The 18,381-nt window shown below is 41.1% G+C and overlaps 1 protein-coding gene across 2 annotated transcripts in view; it reads left to right on the forward strand.

The window, feature by feature from the left end:
• CCDC38 (coiled-coil domain containing 38) overlaps positions 1-18,381 on the forward strand; it is a 2,097,275-nt gene that overhangs the window by 1,917,282 nt on the left and 161,612 nt on the right. Inside the window, exon 12 of one of the 2 annotated variants that reach the window (XM_078675825.1) lies at positions 16,890-17,023. The exons of the other annotated variant lie outside the window; for it this stretch is intronic. Within the exon in view, the coding sequence (XP_078531951.1) occupies positions 16,890-16,943 (54 nt within the window). The 3' untranslated portion in view covers positions 16,944-17,023. Of the gene's footprint in view, positions 1-16,889; positions 17,024-18,381 lie in introns of those variants that run through there. 2 annotated transcript variants of the gene reach the window in all.

Genomic DNA, 18,381 nt, shown 5'->3' on the forward strand with positions numbered 1-18,381 from the left:
AAATAAAGTGCATGTGACAAACGTGCTATGACAAAAAAATTTGGGGGAGGAACAATGGTCCTAAGCATAGGAAACAGTATTCAAGCAAATCCAATTATAGACCACAATGTGTACTATAAGTTCAATTCCGATGCCCAGCCTGGCATGGAATATTTATTTTGTAATTCTGAGAGATTTTTTAAAAATTTGAACACACAAAAGATAAAGAGGGCACAGTCCTGTACCCAGTTTGAGGAAAAGAAGAAGTTAGGAAAAGTAGAGGAACACGTTTTCAGGCAATAACTTTTTGGAGCAAAAATGTGGCATGCATCTTAATACATCGTACTGCAAGCTCTACATATCAGTGACAGCAATATATTCACACAATGGTACAATTGCGACACTGTTTCTGAAAGTCAACGACGTTTCGATCCCTTGCCCGTATGAAAGCGGGATCATCATCAGGACCAATAATAATTGCCTGTATTTATGAATAAAGCCTGATGAGATAGGGGAGAAAGGAAGGAGTGATTCCGATGAACCGAACCAAATAAAAGAAGCAACTTTGCATGCAGCATATTACGAACCAATTGTTCTTAGTGTACAACCGGTGACAGTTTAAAAAAACTCAGTTAAGGAGCATATTGTGTGCTAAATGATCTTAGTACTTAGCCGGTGACATTTAAAGTGAAATGGTATAAAAACACTCAGTCACGGAGGACCGGCGCTTCCGTCTCTGCTAGGTTAAAAAACTCAGAGAGAGACGGTGGAAGTCAGAACGGTCATGTGCAAACAATCATGATAAGTGAAAATTCAAGGCTTACTCAGTAGCAATTTTCTTTCTATGCCAGTAATTGTCTATTTGTGACTTTTACAGAAACCTTACAAAACCGGCGCTTCCGTATCTACTGGGAAGGTTAGTCATTGAGAGACGAGGGAAATCAGGGCGGTTTGAAAAGGTGATACAGTGATAACCACTTATTTGTAGTGAACCTTTGATTTTTCATTTTAAACCTGCATTAATTTCTGCCGTGGTGGTTTTGTGCATACCGAAGTGTTTGGGCGATAGTTGATAGAAGTGATGAGTGGTTAAAAAATGGCGCAGTGAGTTGAATGTAACCGGGGAGGTGTGTCACAAACCTTGAGGTGGCGATTGCTCGAGTGCCACGGGTTCAATTGTCTCAAGTCTCTGAATGTAATTTACGTTGAAACGAGACCCTGAGGGAAGACAAGAACGGAATGATATGAGGAACCATGCTGATTTAGGGCGTGTGCTGAGGCCCATGTGTGGGCTGTCAAGTGGGAAGAGGATTACCTGCTAGTGAGGGTGCAAGCAGGATCAAGTTGGGATGACGATGCTTGTCCGGAATGGGAATACAGCGGTATATTCACTGAATCAATGCTTAGGCCCGCGGTGGGATGCCTAGCAAAAGGGATTGGACTCGTTAATGGAACTTGCAGGACGATTACAGTGAGGGCGGGGTTGGAATGGGGCTTACCTTCAATTGATTAGTTGGAGCGATGGTCATACGATCTGGTCGTGCATGGTGGCAGGCACAAGTGAGAGTGCTCCAGTTCAGGTTAAATACTTGTTGCGACTGGCGCGCCAGCTTGAGTTAGGTGCAGTCGACACTGAGGAGGTGACTGGAAGGTCTGTCTCTACTGTGAATGGCGGCGGCCATCTTGGAATGGGAATAGTCTACTAGTGAGTGATGGTGACACCAAGGGATTCGTGTGAAACAGGAGTGCTGGGTCGAGGATTATGCGAAGTGAGGGCTGTGACATGAGAAGGTGACATACATTTAGCATTGTAGTTAGCATATTCCATACTGAGTTACATTTTAAATCTTGACGTATTTTTTACACAGCTCCTCTTAGTCTAAATCAAGAAATAATTAACACAATTCTGCGTGCTGAAAGTTTGTAATCAAAGCAGGGAGGTCCAGTCTTCAGTCCTGTTCAGACCTTGCCTTATAGAGTCAAGCAGAATTATTGTTCTCAGTTCAGCCCTGTTCAGTAGTTGTGCCATGTTACCTCCTCTTGAAGGTAATTTCAATGTTTGTAAGACCGTTCACCTGATGTCGTCCTCACTGTGATTGGCCTCCAAGTAGTGGTCCACTAGTGGGGCATTGGGTGTCTTGCATCTGATACGACTCCTATGCTGGCAGATTCTTGTTTTCACCTTCTGGGTTGTTTGCCCCACGTATACTTTCAAACAAGGGCATTGTATCAGATAGATCACGTTGATAGTGTTACAGTTTGAAAAGGTCAGGCATTTGATTGTGACATTATTAAACGTGAAACTTTTCCCTTCAATGGTAAAATTACAGACATTACAACACCCACATTTTGAATGACCCACAATGGGGGACAGACCCCATACTGATTCAAGAGTAGCGGGATGTACAGAGGTTGATAAGGCAGCCCTAACCAGATGGTCCTTTAGGTTCCTGCTTTTTTTGAAAGCAAACACAGGCCTTTCAATGTTCACATTTCCAGCATTAATGATTGGCCAGTGTTTCAAAATCACCTTGCGGAGTTTGTTTGAAACCGGAGAGAACGTCGTAGCGCGGGCGATTTTCTCGATTTCCTTTTTAGGTTTGGGGGTTATGCAGGATGTCTCTTGGGCAGTACCATGCTCGTTTCAGGGCATTTTTTACAATTCTTTTGGGATACCCTCGATCCTTTAATTTCAAGGATAGGTGTGTGGCCTCCTTAAAATAGTCTTCTTTGCAGGAGCAATTCCTTCTTATTCTCAAGAACTGAGAATAGGGGAGGGAATCCCTAAGGGCCCTTGGGTGGTTGCTGGTGTAGTTTAGGAGGGTATTCCTCTCTGTGGGTTTCCTATGTAGTCGAGTCAGTAGTGTCCCTTCAAAGTGGAAGATGGTAAGATCTAAGAATGAGATCCAGGATTTGTCAGTCGTTATGGTGAAGGCTAAACCAGCACAATTATTATTCATCCAGTGAAGGAATTGGCTCAGAACATTGACATCCTGCTTCCATATGATCAAAATGTCGTCAATGTATCTGCGCCAAAAGCCAATACCGGCGAAGAACGGGTTGGTTGGTGTCAGGATGGCGTTGGTTTCTAGTTGGTCCATGAACAACACTGCTAGATTTGGTGCAAAAATTGTGCCCATGGCAGTGCCCTTAATTTGTTGAAAAAAGTTGTTATTGAATGTAAAAAAGTTCAGTGTCAAGCAAATTTCCCAAATTTGTAAAATGAAGGAAGTGGGCACTTCGTGGGGGCGTGGGTGTGAGTCTAATATCCTTTGTATCACCAATAGTGCTGCAGTTTGTGGGATATTGGTATATAGTACATAGTGTGTCAGATGCAGGATCATAGGGACATGACAAAAAATATGTACATGTGTGTATATGGAAAATCTATACACACACTTCCACATAAAAATTCAATCATATATAAAAGGTCACCATAATCAATTTAAAACATTCCAGTAATAAGTTTCAGCGCTCTTCCCCCATATGAGTTCAATGTCATGATCCAATCATGCTATTATGCCAAATCTATAATTTTATCATCTAACAGCTCAATTATTAGCTACACCATATGACATTCAAGACTTCCTTCCATTCTTTTCATAATGCCTCCATCGTAATGTCCGAGGGTCCCTATAAATGCATGTGTAATTCAGCATCTAAATTGGGTCCCAATGGTTTTTCTGTAACCAACTGTTGCCATAATACTGCAGGCTACTCAGAATCCCATGATGCACCTCCCAAAAGTGCTTTGCCATTGGATAAGTTCTTTCCTGATGTTTAATGAGCCTTTATATGTAGTAAAATCTTAACCTTGACCTTGCTCACTGCACTCCCAACATTACACATTTTAGAACCACTCTAGATGTAGTGTACTAATCTAGAATGCATACAACAAATTCTGTCTCACATGCGATTCTTTCTCTGATGGTACAGATTCTCCAAATGTGCAGGCTTTGCAGCTATAGCACTTCTTAAAACACAGATTCCTGTTATTGAGCCATTCTGCTCTTTCTACTCCAAGGAACATGGATTTCGTCAAAATATCTCCTATCGACGGAGCTTTAGGCATGTGATGTTGGGATATTGGCCAAGCTGATATTTAAGATGCTTATCGCGTTACAACACATGCCAAGTGCACATTAACAGGGAGCCGATTTGGCAGTGCTCATTGTTGTACTAGATAACAAATCGGATGGTTTCATCGTCCCCCTGTTGTTTACGTTCCTGATTAAACAGTAGTTAATCTCTATTTTTAAGGATACCCTTTGATGGGCTTCCTTTAAAATTCTTTCTGGGTATCCTCTATCTAAAAATCTACGGATCATTTCTCTGACTTCAGTGTGGAATAGGGCATCTGTAGAAGAGATTCTTCTTGCTCTTAGTAATTGACTAAAGGGAATGCTCCACTTTGAAGATGAAGGATTTCCACTGTGTCCATGTAGGATGGAGTTGCATGATTCTTTTTAATGGAATATGGCTGGATTAATTGAATCATCCAGCAATTTTAACTTAATGTCTAAGAAATCAATTTCATGTGTCCTCCAGTTGGCTGTTAGTTTCAGGTTAAATGTATTGTTGTTCAGGACATCAGCCTACTCTTGTAAAAGTGTCTTCTCTCTATCCCATAATTTAAAAAGATCGCCAATGAAGTGTACCCAATTGTGATCTAAATAAATACTGGCAAGCCTCTATGCCAAGTTGCTTTATTATTGATGTATATGATGAGCTATCGCCCATTGTAGCAATGATATAACTTTTGCGCCATGATATGTTATTAATTTTACACAGAAAGTCATTGGTATTTTGTATGTAGGAAGAGAGACCCATCACATATTGGCATAGGAAAAGATCCAGAAACCTGGAAGTGTTCTCGAGTAACAAGTCCACCATGTTCAAAATGGATCTCCCTAGTGGATTGTACAGGTCTTTATGTATTTATGGGAGACAGTAGATCACTGGAATCCTCGGATAGTCTATTTTCAAGTATTTGTATTCATCCAGTAATAGCAGCTCCTGATCCAACCATCCTTTTAGCATTGTGTGGAATTGGATTTGAAATTCTTCTATAGGGTTGGTTCTCAGCTCTTGTTAATGGTCTTTAACTTTTAGTTATCTGCTCTCCTCCCTGACATATTGATTCTTATTCATAATAACAATATTTTCTCCTTTGTCCGAAGGCTTTATGATAATCACGTTGTTCAACTGGAGTGCATTGAACTCAATCGTTAACTGTACAATTGTAGTACCCTTTTCGACGGGAGGCTCTCCTGAGGTTGTTAATGCCATCCACTACAAGCTCATGGAAAACATCAGTAAAATTCCCACTCGGCAGCTGAGGAGTGGACCTGCTGTGCAATTTCAAGCTACTATTGATGGTGCAATCCGTGAGAGACCCCATTTGTTCAATTTGTACCACCTCAGCCTCCTCCTGTGTTCATGAGGACCTTCCAGTTGCCTCATCCTCATCCAAACTGTTAATGGCCAATAGTCAGGGAGATCTGGGTTAAAGTTACCTTAGAGCTGTTCCCAAATGCATTACTTTTCAGACAGTGCATGGCCTTGTATTTCCGCGATTTTAATTTCCTTACAAATTTTCATGTTTCAGTACCGAGGTTCACAAAATCCCGTCCTGAGGAGGAACAGAAGCTTAAGCCATAATTTAGTATCTTGTCTCGGATAGTAGTTATTGTGACATCCGATATACTGACAACACAAGTGTTGCTGGTGAAGTCGGAATCATCAGAATGTGTTACTTCTCATCTATTTTGTTATTGTTGCCTTTTCCTTTTACCCTTTTTTGTTTTGTATTTCCTCGTCTGCAGCCTCTTTGCTTGCCACACTGAGATGTGACCATTCTGATCAGACGCATCTCCTCGTGAACATCCAACACATCTATCAGTGTTTCATCAACTGACGAACCTGGTTCAGAGCTGGCATCTGTATCACTAGGTGCTCTTGCTTGCTGACCCATCGCATTCAACTTGTGCTTCACTCTTAAAGGTTGAAACTTTTTGGCAAATGTATATTTTCTGCCATACTGGTAATCCAATTTGTCTTGGTTGAACTTGTGGGCTTTACGCATCGTTGTTTCCTTCTCATGTTTCGTGATTCTTTCCTCCGTTTTGTTGAGCAAAACCTTAATATCCTCTTGATCTTTAACTACTTTAATTTCTTTCTGTAAAAGATCCATTATTGCTGTTTGTTCCTCCAAGGGTTGTTTAGCATATGTTATTAGTGTTTTCATTAACTTAAAGGAACAACCCTCAGTATTGGACCTCTACTCCTCAAACAAATCCGGATCCATGCCCTCCAACATGGGCATTACAAAGATTCTCAATCCACGTGGTATTCTCTTGCACTCAATATATTTGGTCTGTGAAATAACTTCCCTCAATTTCTTGGATTCTGCTATATGTGCTTTATCCAGCTCTCTAATTACTTGTTGCTGTGTCCTCGTGCTTCTCCCATTTTCACGCTGTTCATTAGTTGTAACCCTTTCGCTACTAAACACATCTTGGGCCATTTTCTCCCATTGGGCTCAATGCTCTGCCATGTCAAATGTTATTGTGTAGCTCAATGCGGATATGGTGCAGTAGCCCTCTATTATTTGTACTAGTCCACTGTATACACTTTCACAAGCTGTTCTCACGTTTCAGCTTACCGGACCTGATTGTGTAGTCAGGGGTTATTGTTACCTAATTTTAATAATTGAGCACTTCTCGCTAACATTTACAGTGTTCGTACGGGCAATGATTCTCTCATGTTTTCCTTGTTTGGGATTCGTAGCACAGTCCGGTCCACACAAGCCGAAGTATTACACCTCCGGGCAACTGAATCAATTAGGCTGTTGAATCTGTGGGTACTTGTTGTATTGGAGAAAAGCAGATCACATCACGAGCCTTCTTTTGGCATTGTGATGTAATCGGTTTCGCCCTGGGGATTCAACAGCGAATGGTTGGGACAAGCGTGGGAAGAGAGATGACATGCTGTGCGGACGCACTTCTATTGAGCTCCAATATATTGCTTACAATTTGACTTGTGTCTGTGTCGATTGCTACAGATGTGGTGATTAGCTGGTCTTACCCCGGTGGCACCACTGCATCCCTTCTGAAAAATGTCTACCGCTACGGTACCTGTTTTCTGTCTTGGAATTTTGTTGCTGTGCTGTGAATTTCCACCGGTGCCTTTTGTATCAGTGGAGTATCTTGTCCTTGGTGCCTTTGGAGCCTTTGGTGAGTCTGGTGCTAATTTTGGGCCTGATGTTTTCCCCCGTTACTGCACTGTTTTGCTCTCTTCGGAGTTTGGACAAATTTGATGACGTCAATGTTATGTTGTGCATCTTATATGTTATCTGTATTCTGTTTCGCTATGCCTTTTGGTCTTGCTTCTTGCCACGCGCTGCTTCTCCTTCTGCGTGCCCATGCCCAAGTGTTCTATGACATCCTATGGTTCCACTCTAGAATCTTGGGCAAGGGCGACTGTTGGAGAGGTAGTTGCCGTTACCTGAGCCCCTGAGAAGACATGCTCTCTGTTGCCAGTAGGTTTAATACAATAAAGACTTTTGAACTTACCTTCTGCCTCTGGTGAGTCTTTACAATTTTGGCGACGAGGGTGGGATCATGGGTCTTTTCCTTGCAATCTCAGAGAAAACAAAGGGGTAGTAGCAATGTAAAACTAGTATTACCTGAGGAACAAGACACTGCATATTTGTCTGATGATGATGACATGAATTTATTTTTGTTAGAAGTTGAGGATATATTGGAAAGCTTGGGCATGGGTGACGGTTGGAGAGGCAGTTGCCGTTACCTGTAGCCCCAGAGAAGACATGCTCTCTGGTATCAGTGGCTTTAATGCTTTAAAGGTTTGTGAACTTACCTTCTGCCTCCGGGGAGTCTTTACAGTCAATATAGCTGACAGTGGATGTTCCTGGTCCTTTATATTCAAGGCCCACCAACTCTGGAAGTACATCACAATATCTCGTCTTTACACTGAGGTTCGGTAAATCAAGCTCCACCGCCCACAGAAAATTATGTGATGGACGCTCAGAGACCATTTTAGTTCAGTCACCTCCATGTTTGCTGCAGAGAAGCTCTCTCTTCATACGATTTCCGACGGGAGATTAAACTGGAAGTGCCAGTTAATAATCTACTGGAGACATTCTGGGTTACTCCATTTCTGTGTTTTGCTTCTGGAATCAGCTCTCATTGTACATCGCTGCAGGATTAAGGTGCACTTAAAGCTTTTCTAAAGCTTGCCTTGTGGGACTCATTTCTCCACATTACATATGGCATTTCTGGTAGTCTAATTTACTGTTAATACCTCTCAAATCAGCAAACAAGACTTATATTTTTGTTTGTGTTTTCTTATTTCTCTTGCCAGGGACTTCATTTTGATCACCATGTGTGCTTTGAACTCTCTCAATTTGAGCAATCCTCAACCCTTCATGCCTTCCAAGGGTGAACCTTCCATGCCTTGGAAGGAATGGAAGGAATATTATTTTTGTAACTATATCGAGACATTTGAGGATGATGACTTTTTACCTGATGAGAAAAAGAACATTTTGCTGCACTGTTTAAGACCTGGGGGATTGAAAACTTAAAATCAAATTGAAATAAAAACACATGAGGGTGGTAATGTTTTCACTGATGCTTTGACTGATTTAGATGCTAATTTTTCACCTATAGTTTCCGTAGCAGTTGATAGATACAAATTCTTTCAACGTAAACAGGGCAAAGCTGAAAGCATTGAAAATTAGGTGTCTGGTTTACGGTCATTAGCCTTAACTTGCAGGTTTGGCAATCTACAAGAAGAATTCAATCGGGACCAAATTGTAATGCTTGAAAGTTATCCCAATATTCAAGACGGGTTATGGGTGAATGGCAAGTCTCCCATTAACAAGGTTAATGCGCTTGTCAAAAAAGCTGGACTTACGGGCATGTGCGCGAAGGCAGTTTTAGAAGAAGGTGGTAACAGGGTTATTTCTTCACAAAACACTAAGGTTGCAATAAATAATGGTAGTCCCCTAATGTGTCCCAAGGCATTCACACCTTTAATGATGACAAGAATGGTTCCTGTGACTGTGCGAAATCCAATATACGATGGTGCTATCGTTATGTGTCAAAAGAGCATCTAACCTGTTCCAAGAAATGTCCTGCCAGAAAACAAAAATTTTCCGCTTGTGGCATTCTTTGGCATTTTGCAAAGGTGTGTAAATGAAAAGAATAGAGTGTAAAAAAATAAGGATGTGCATTGTGTAGAGAATTATTGTGGAGAAATTTACAGTGACTCTGATTATTCAAATGCTTCTGACATCAACCACATCTTTTTCCTTGAGTATGATGTGTTGGATGTTAAACGTGTGAGGTTCCTATGGGTGGTGTGAAGGTTAACGTGGTAGCTGATTCGGGCTCACTCTTCACTATAGTGAGTGAGGAGGTATGGCTAAACCAGTTTACCGACAAGCTTGGCTCGCATCTGGAAAAATCTAATGTTATAGCTAAAAGCTAAACTGGAGATGAAATTGAATTTGTTGGCTGTAGGGATCTTGATTTTCAATACAAAAATAAGAAAGCCAATTGTAAATTGTTTATAGCTTAAAAAAATGGACCTTTGGTGTTAGGTTGGGGTGATCAAGGGGAGTTGGGAATCATTTTAAAATACCAACTGCACAAACCATGTTCTTTCTGTCCATTGATGATTTCAATACCAATGGATTTGAACTGAACAAAATGTTCATAATGTGTTTTCTGGGAAAATTGGGTTGTTGAATGATTTTCAGCATACATTTCAGTCGAAATCTTCAGTCATACATTGCATACATAAGGTCATATGTTTACCCTTATATGTTAAAAATTAAGATGAACATTTATTACAGAAGCTGATTGATATGAGGGGCATTTTCGAACAGGTGGAATAGGCAGAATGGGTTTCTCCGTTGGCAGTAGTTAAATGACTTAATGGAAAAATCAGATTATGCATTGATCTCAGGGACTAAATAAAAGTATCCTCGTAGATCAATTTCCTCTCCCCCATATAAATGAAATGTTTGCAGCCACCAAAGGGATGTCTTGGTTCTCCACCACTGATTTGAAATCAGCACATCACCAAGTACCCTTGCATGCTGATAGTAAGAAATTCACTACTTTTATAACCTCTTTTGATTGTTTTCTATTTACCAGAGTCCCATTTGGGTTGGCGTCTACTGCGGCCTTACCCCAAAGAGTCATGTCCAATATCTTTAAAGGGCTTGATGGTGTTATATTCTTTCAGGACGACATCCTGATAATGGGGAGTTGTAAGTTCTACTTTGTGAATGCGTGCAATGTAACAACTCAAATAAATGTCTTAAAACCTTTAAACCGCCAATGTGTCCCATCAGCAATCCGAGTATGTCTTTGGAAAGGGTCAGTGTGGACGTTGGTGGACCAGTGGATGGTGCCAATGGAGATCACGTAACTAAATGGCCTGTGATTAAGATAGTATGTAATGCTGACTGTACTAGCATTATGACTTTTCTGGATAAAACCTTCATGGAAGAGGGCTTACCTAAATACATCATTGCCGAAAATGGTCCACAATTTGACTCTAACTCTTTTTTAAAAATTCTTGAATGCAACGGAATTGATCATAAGACCATTTCAGTGTATCATCCCGAAGACAATGGTCTTGTGGATTCGCTTTAATAGGGTGCTCAAGGGTTCCATACAAATGTCCATTAGCAGCAAAGTTAACTGGGAATCAGAGATCTGCAAATTGATCTGGACAAATAGAATCACCCCCAGTCTCACTACAACCAATAGTCCTTTTATGATGATTCGTGGAAGGCTGGTGGTTGGAAAGGATATGTTAAGGTTGGATTCCTCCAAAAAAGCTGAATGGTCTCCTTAAAGATTCAGGGAGAAAATGTATTCTACCCAAAAATCATACAAGAAGTGGTTTGTCAAAAAACATTGTTCGAAAACCATTTATGTTTAAATGTGGTGATTGGGTTAGATTGAGGAAAGAGAGATAAGTTAGAAATGGTGAGAGCAGGTTTTTCCCACCTTTACGTACACTGGAGATCTTTTACACCTCTGTTAAACTTAGTGATGGAAAGGTTTGGCTCATGAGTAGGATTGCCAAATGTGCTTCCTCTGACAATGTTCCTGGTTGCAACATCACTAGTGATGATTGGTTGGACGTTGACAATGTTGGAGAAGGGTCAAATGATGCAAGCAATGGTGTTTGTGCTGGCTCGAGTGCTGTAACACCTGAATTGTCCAACAGCAGTTTTGCTCAGACAAATGACAACACTGCATCTGAGAAGCCCAATTATAACAACTCCTGTGGTTGCAGGATGACTAAACCTAAAACACTTGATGACTATGTTGTCAGCTTGTGAACCCGTGGCAACCTCCTTACCCTCTTCTTGTTTTGTGTATAATTTTCTATTTTGTTTAGGCTGCCCTAGTCATTAAATTATATTTCTACCCATTGTTGTAGTCAAACCAGTATTTATATTATTTCCTCTGTTGTGTGGAGGGAAGATGTGCTGTATTGGGGCAAAACAGATCAAATCACGAGCCTTCTTTTGGCATTGTGGTGTTATTGGTTTCACCCTGGAGATACGACAGGGAACGGTTGGGACGAGAGTGGGAAGAGAGATGACATGCTGTGCGGATGCACTTCTGTTGAGCTCCAATAAATTACTTGAAATTCGACTTGAGTGTCTGTTGATTACTATATTACTGAGCCACGTATGCGGGTTAAGGAAGCGTATCCTCCCAGTGGATCCCCTCTGGCACTCACCCAGGTGATTCACTTATCCCCGCCTTCTACTTTTGTTCCAATATTATTTCATTTTATTTTATCTCAGTTTACTGTACAATACTTTTCCTATATGCTACCATGACACACTGCTGCTTCACAAACCACGGAGCCCGTGTTTGGCAACAGTTTACTATTTACAACGTGCGATTGAGTAATTTATTATGGGTTTACAATGCACAGTCGCATCATGTGGGAGGTAAGAGGGCCACATAATAGGCTACCAACTTACACAAATTGTTTACTTGAATAAGTATGACACACGTGAGTTCTCTGTTTGTTAAAAGAATACAATAATGAGCGTGCTTTGTTTGTGCATAGATTTTCAAACACAGCTTTAACCAAATTGACCATACTATTATCGAGTGGTAATAATTGATGCATTATGACAGTTGATTCTAGGCAATTGTCAGGATATATGACGGTGTAGTCGCATGGATGTCTACATGTTAAAATGGCACTCGTTTTCACAAACAAAATGATGGGATTGAAGTGTTAAGAGTCTTGTTCCAATGTTTATTGAAGACAGAAAGTGTAATAAATGACATGTCTGAGTGTTCACCCCCTAATCCAAGAGCAAGGAGACGGCGATCTCCGAAACATGTAGGATTTTGTATGTTGTCAAGAACTTCGTTGTACAATAATTTGGAGTCTGGTGGATCGTTAGGGCTTTGAAAAACATTAATGTTTATGTCAGTGCTTTGCACGGCATTCCATCTCATGCTTGATCTAGCTCCTACTAAAAGGTCAGCAAATGTGGCAGGGTGTCGGCAGGGGCGTAGCTTAGTCATCAAGATTCAGGGGGGTTGATACATCTCAAATTTTCCACATAAAAAGGTAATGTGCCACAGAGTAAATGTGTGAGGTGGGCAAGGTACAGAGTGGAGTGCTTCCATGAGGATCAGGGTTAGTACTGATTTGCATTAGTTGGGCATCTGGGGCTGATTTAGAGTTTGGTGGAGATTAGATTTGTTGCAACGGCGACAGAGCACCGTATCTGCCAAATTCAAGGTTCGCTCGCCTGATTGCGAGTCGGGTGGACCGCAAGGTTTACGCAGATGGATTCAAATTTACACTGTCTGTAAAGCTTCCTTCAATGCCCCAAAGGAGTTGGTGCCATCCGAAGAAAGCCATCCAACCGTTCTCTCCATCTAGCATAGAAAATCAGATGGCTTTTTGTTTTTTATATTGGCCATCACCGCCATGTATATCCTGATATTGAGGGACTATAAAAAAAAAGTAACCTGTAGTAACCACACAGGGAAATAAGTGCAGTTCTCTTCTTTATTTAAGATAACTGGTACAATACAAGGATGCATGCAGCAGTAACACAGGGCTATCTCTCAGTGAGGTAAAACATTCTAAGCCCCAACATTAATACCCATTCCACATGACACATATACATTCTACATTCTATGCATTCTAATAGCAGAATACAAAGTATCATGTTACTACACATCCCCTTCCCTTAAAAAGAAAAAATAAGAAAACACAAAAACAGCAAATAACCATTTACTAGGATGCATATAATAAGAATAATAATATGACAAAGAGAACTGATCACCTAGGAAAAAAGTGAATATTTAATTGGACACAAAATCCTCAAGAATCTTTGGGGTTTTGATGCATCTACCAAATTTGCTGGCTCTCTCTGTAACCCCAGACTCCATAAGTAAACCAGTATCATGATTGGGTGTTGCTACGTTGTCCACAACGCCCTCATGCTCACTTCAATGTTCGGGTAAAACCAAGACGTCCAACGGTAACGTCTCAGGCAATGGCAAAGCTGAAGGCTAACACCCAAACTCTTGTTCCTCTCTCCCCTTAACAATGGATGGGCAAAGCATCCATCAACCAATATCTGCCCCTTCCTTTCACCTTCACATTTTTTGCATTCTCAGAGACATGATGTCGCGCTAGAGAGATGCGACTCACATGGTGAACACTACCATCATCCAATTCTACAGTATTCCGCATGAACTTAGTCACTTTCTTGGGTTCAGAAAATCGACAGTGCCATTTTCCAACTTTCTTACCACACTTAACTCTGACCAGTTGTCAAACTTCCAAACGTACTTCTTTGGAACTGTGCTTGGCATCAAAATATGCTTTTTTTTTGCTTTGAGAATTTGCAATACGCAAGGGGCTAGCTGGCACAATAGTTCTGGAGCTCGCAGGGGAGGTGGTATGGAGAGCAGCCCACTGAGAAAATGGGTTCAAGCAAAGGGAAAGGTCAAAGCACTGATCTTTCGGCTGTCAGGTTCTGGCCACGGCCTGACTCATGGCCAATGTGCAGAGAATGCTGTGAAAATATTGAGACTATTGGGGAACAAGTGACACCCTTTACTAACTCTGTGAACTACTCTAATGGGAACAGCTTAGAAAGCTTGCCCGTTCCTAATGAAGAGCTAGGCAATAAGACCAAGCCAACCTCACCAGATATGGCGCATGAGACAGCTGAGCAGTTTCCTTCTAACGAGCCGTCTCTAGCGGTAATACTGCAGGTTTTACAAGAACAATGACGTGAGGTTCAAGACCATCATGCTCAGATTAGAGTGGACTATCTTAGTATTAAGGTATCATTGGATGAGGTGACGGGCACCGTGGCCGGAATTACAAGAGACACGGTCGAGCTTCAAAGTAGGGTAGCGGAGATAGAGGAGTCGGTTACCACTCCAGCCAAAACCGTGCAGTCTCACGACTTACAGCTTTTGGCCTGTCAAGCCAAAATTGAAGATTTAGAGAACCGGCAACAGAGAAATAATTTAAGACTGTTTGGGGTTCCGGAGGGTAGAAAGGCTGCCGACCCCCGTGCATTTGTGGTTAGACTTCTTCAAAAATCCTTCCCGGATCTGTCTGATTGGGACTGTGACTGCCAGGTTCAAAGTGCCTACAGGCTCCATATAACAGCCCAGAGACTCAATGCCTGGTATCCACCGCCTATTGTTTGTTTTGGATCTGGAGGCCAAGCAAGCATTAAGCAAATGGCAAACGGCATGATCATTTGGCAGGACTGACTGATCTAATAAGAATTGATTAAGCTCACAATGCTGTATTTTTCTTTTGTTTTTTGGCAAGGGGGAAGGGGAGGTGTGGCATAGAAGGGTATAGAGACTGGAACTGTGGGGGCCTCTGTGGCGGCTAGGGATTTAGTTTGTTCATATCTTACTTTTTGTTTTGTGGCTGTGGGAGGCTCTGCGGCGCACTGAGAAGGGAGCTGCCATTTCCAGCTGCACCTTTTAGGGGAGGGTGATTCCTACTTTAGGAAACTGGGAGGCAGAGGGAAGGTTGCCGTTGGGCACTCCTGGGAGGGTGAGATGTTTAAAGAAAGAAAAAGTTGAAAAGAAGGTCTACAGTTTTTTATTCAGGTGGTGGGAAGTTGGGGTTTATTACTTTTTTGCTTTGAGGTTTGGTAATCATAGCAATGGTTATGGCAATGATTAGGTGTTTGTCTTGGAATATGTCGGGATTGAATAGAGGTTCTAAAAGACAATTAGTATGGGAAGTGCTCAGGGCCTATAAACCTCATATAGTACAAAGATCATGGTCTTCTTAATCAACTGGGCTTCCAGAATATAATATGTACCTCGCAAAATGTTTCAATTCGGGGGACTGCTATTTTGGTGTCTAAAACATTGGATTGCCAAATCCATAATGTATTAGCGGATCAAAGAGGGAGGTGGGCTATGGCTCAAATTGAGATTAATACTTTGAAATGTGTGTTCTGTGTTTTATATGGTCCTAATACTGAGGATCCAACATTATTTGATGATATTTGCTTAGAATTAGTGGGGTAGCAGGGGGTGGTCATTGTAATCAGAGATTTTAATTGTGTTATCAACTATGGTATGAATTCTACTAGCCGGCCTCTTACCTCCTCAAGAATGACGAAGGTGAGGGCTTCCATCTTAGAACTAGGGCGATTGCACTCGCTGCAAGATGCGTGGCGCTCTCTATTTCCAACTTCACCGAGGTACACATACTACTCTATGCCACATTGGTAGTACTCTAGGATTGACATGGCTTGGGTCTCAGATACCATCTTGAAGGGGTCAGGTATGGAGATTTGCCCTACGATTACATCTGACCACAACCCCATAATATTATCTTTTTTGGCCAGTCCTATTCCTAAAATAGCCCGCTCTTTTTCTTTCCCACGCTATTTGGTTATGGACTCTGAATATTTGGCCTTTACATGTGTGGTATGGGATGCTATGAAAGCATATAATCGGGGAGCCACTCAACAGTTTGTTTGGCAACAAAATAGAGAACGGGAGAAACTAACTAAGGAAGCCTATCAAAGTCTTATTACTTGTGAGCTTTAAAATGCTGAGGCTGTTCGATTGTGAAAGGCAGATTAGGATTCTTTGTATGTCTCTCTTTTGGAGCTAGGGGCCGCGATAAACAGTAGAATAAAAGAGAAGGTAGCGGCTTGTTTTGTTAAGCACAAGACACTGCAATATGAATATGGGGATAGGATAGGGCAGGGGTCTCCAACCTTTTCTGTAGTGAGAGCTACTTCTGAGCAGTGAAAATCATTGTGAGCTACTGAAGGCTAAGCAACTTGTGCATTTTTTCGAGAGACCCACCACGCCCAGTGTCATTCACTTTAAACCTAATTTCTTCAGAGCCCTTACTCTGGTTTGAACAAAAGGGGCCACACTCCCTCTTTTAAAGCTACAGACAGCTGCCGGTTGTGCTATCTGAAGCAAAAGCGTGTCTTGCTTGGTAGCAGTTCCGAAAAGTGTAACGAAATACTGCAGGATACAAGCCGATTACCTGCTTTTGTGATGTTTAAACCAAATTGTTCACACACTGCAACAGTTAAACCTGAATATATATTTCTTACCAAATGTGAATTATTGAAGTCTAGCTTAGATGTGCAGTCACTTGTTTTAAAAAAAAAAGACTTCTTCTATTATGAACAACCTCAATAATTTCCGCTTCACCACATACTCTTTTTTATAAATTACAGTTTTGAAATGTCCCATCCGCTTTCAGATTAAAATAATTTTTAATTCATTACAAATAGCGGTTTTATTCTAATCTATTCCATACTATGTTTTCTATGTGAAGATGAAAATTTATTTTTATTTATGCAGAATACATTATTTTTCAACATAATACATGGCCCAATCAAGTGGAAGATTAACTGAGTTTGTGAAAAGAAATACAATTACAACACTCACAGATGATCTGGGCCCGGGGCCAATAGGAAGGTTTCCAGTTCTACATGTGGCTATTCTGTTTAGGCAGGTGAGTACCCTCCCATAGCTTTCTTCGTAAACAAGATAACTTTTGAGATAAATGCTATTTATATGGAGTAAAAAAGAGTCTGAAACGCTACTTTCTTTAAATGATTAGCAGAGTTTCACACGTTTATTTTTTGTTGAGAAAGCATTTAATGTGCAAGTAAAATCCACCTCACCAATGCAGCTAGGCAGGCCAGAGGCTCACAATGCACCTGCATTGGAAAACACCTGTTGTTACCGAACTGCTTTTTTTTTAATGAAGAGTAAGACTTATATTGGGGTTATATTGGTGCCAGAGCACTCTTAACAGAAAAGCTCTATTCCCAAGAGGCAGTTAAACTACAAACTGAGGATTTAACTTTAATACTGCAAATCTGTCCATGACCCAGAACTCTGCTACCTAAAGCAACTGCTGTAGTGTTGGTGTTGATTACCACATGCACTAGGAACAAAGACATTTAAGTCCTGGGCGCCCCAATAGAACCAGCTCTGTTCTGCAGAGAGCCTTGCCCGGATGACCTTTAATATTTTTTAAACGGATTGATTATATACCATTTTCTTTAATTTATTTTGAATGTGGCCATTTTGCAGAAAAATGTTGTCTTATGTTTCATGCAACATCCATAAAGTTTCTTTCAGAATAGAGATCGAAAAAGGACATCACATATTAGAAATGGGATGGTGGCACAGAGATTATTTGCAGTAGTGGTAATGTGCTGCTGTATTGAAAACACACATCCTATCCCTGAATATTACATTTAAACACATTTATAATTTGGATGAGCTTGCCTGTGCTCTGTCAATGACTTGTCCAAAGTATGAAAGAGTTGAAACTAGTTCAGAAATCCAAAACTGTTCTGAAGAGTGAAACAATTTACATTGATTTTAGGAGTGCAGACAGGGAGCTTTCTTTATGTTGTGCCTTCGGTAAAGTAAACTGACACTTTGCAACACCCTGCTTCTCTGGATGCACAACCCAGAGCTGGAAAAAGGGAAAAAATAAATTTTCACTTGTGTCTGTTAGCCATGATTTTGGCTGCTTCCAAACTGTCAGGCAGTGTTGCTGAAGGCCTCCGTTGGGCCTCTTTCGCGCTTAAATCACCAGAAATGTAGTTAGCATTAGCAATAATATATTTAGCATGGATAGTCCAGGAGCAGATAGAGCAAGACGGGCTAAGACTTTGCTATAAAAAAAGACCTAGTCCTTCTTTTGTACTAGTCAACCATAGGGAGGTTGAATGTGTAAAAGACATCTGCTATCTTCCATCCCATTTATCAGACCACTCGGCAGTATATATGGAACTTGAGGGGTTCCCTAGGTGTTTAGAGCTTGGACGTTTGA

This window comes from Lissotriton helveticus, chromosome 1_1 (genome assembly GCF_964261635.1).
Source record: "Lissotriton helveticus chromosome 1_1, aLisHel1.1, whole genome shotgun sequence".
Classification (NCBI taxonomy): Eukaryota; Metazoa; Chordata; class Amphibia; order Caudata; family Salamandridae; genus Lissotriton; species Lissotriton helveticus.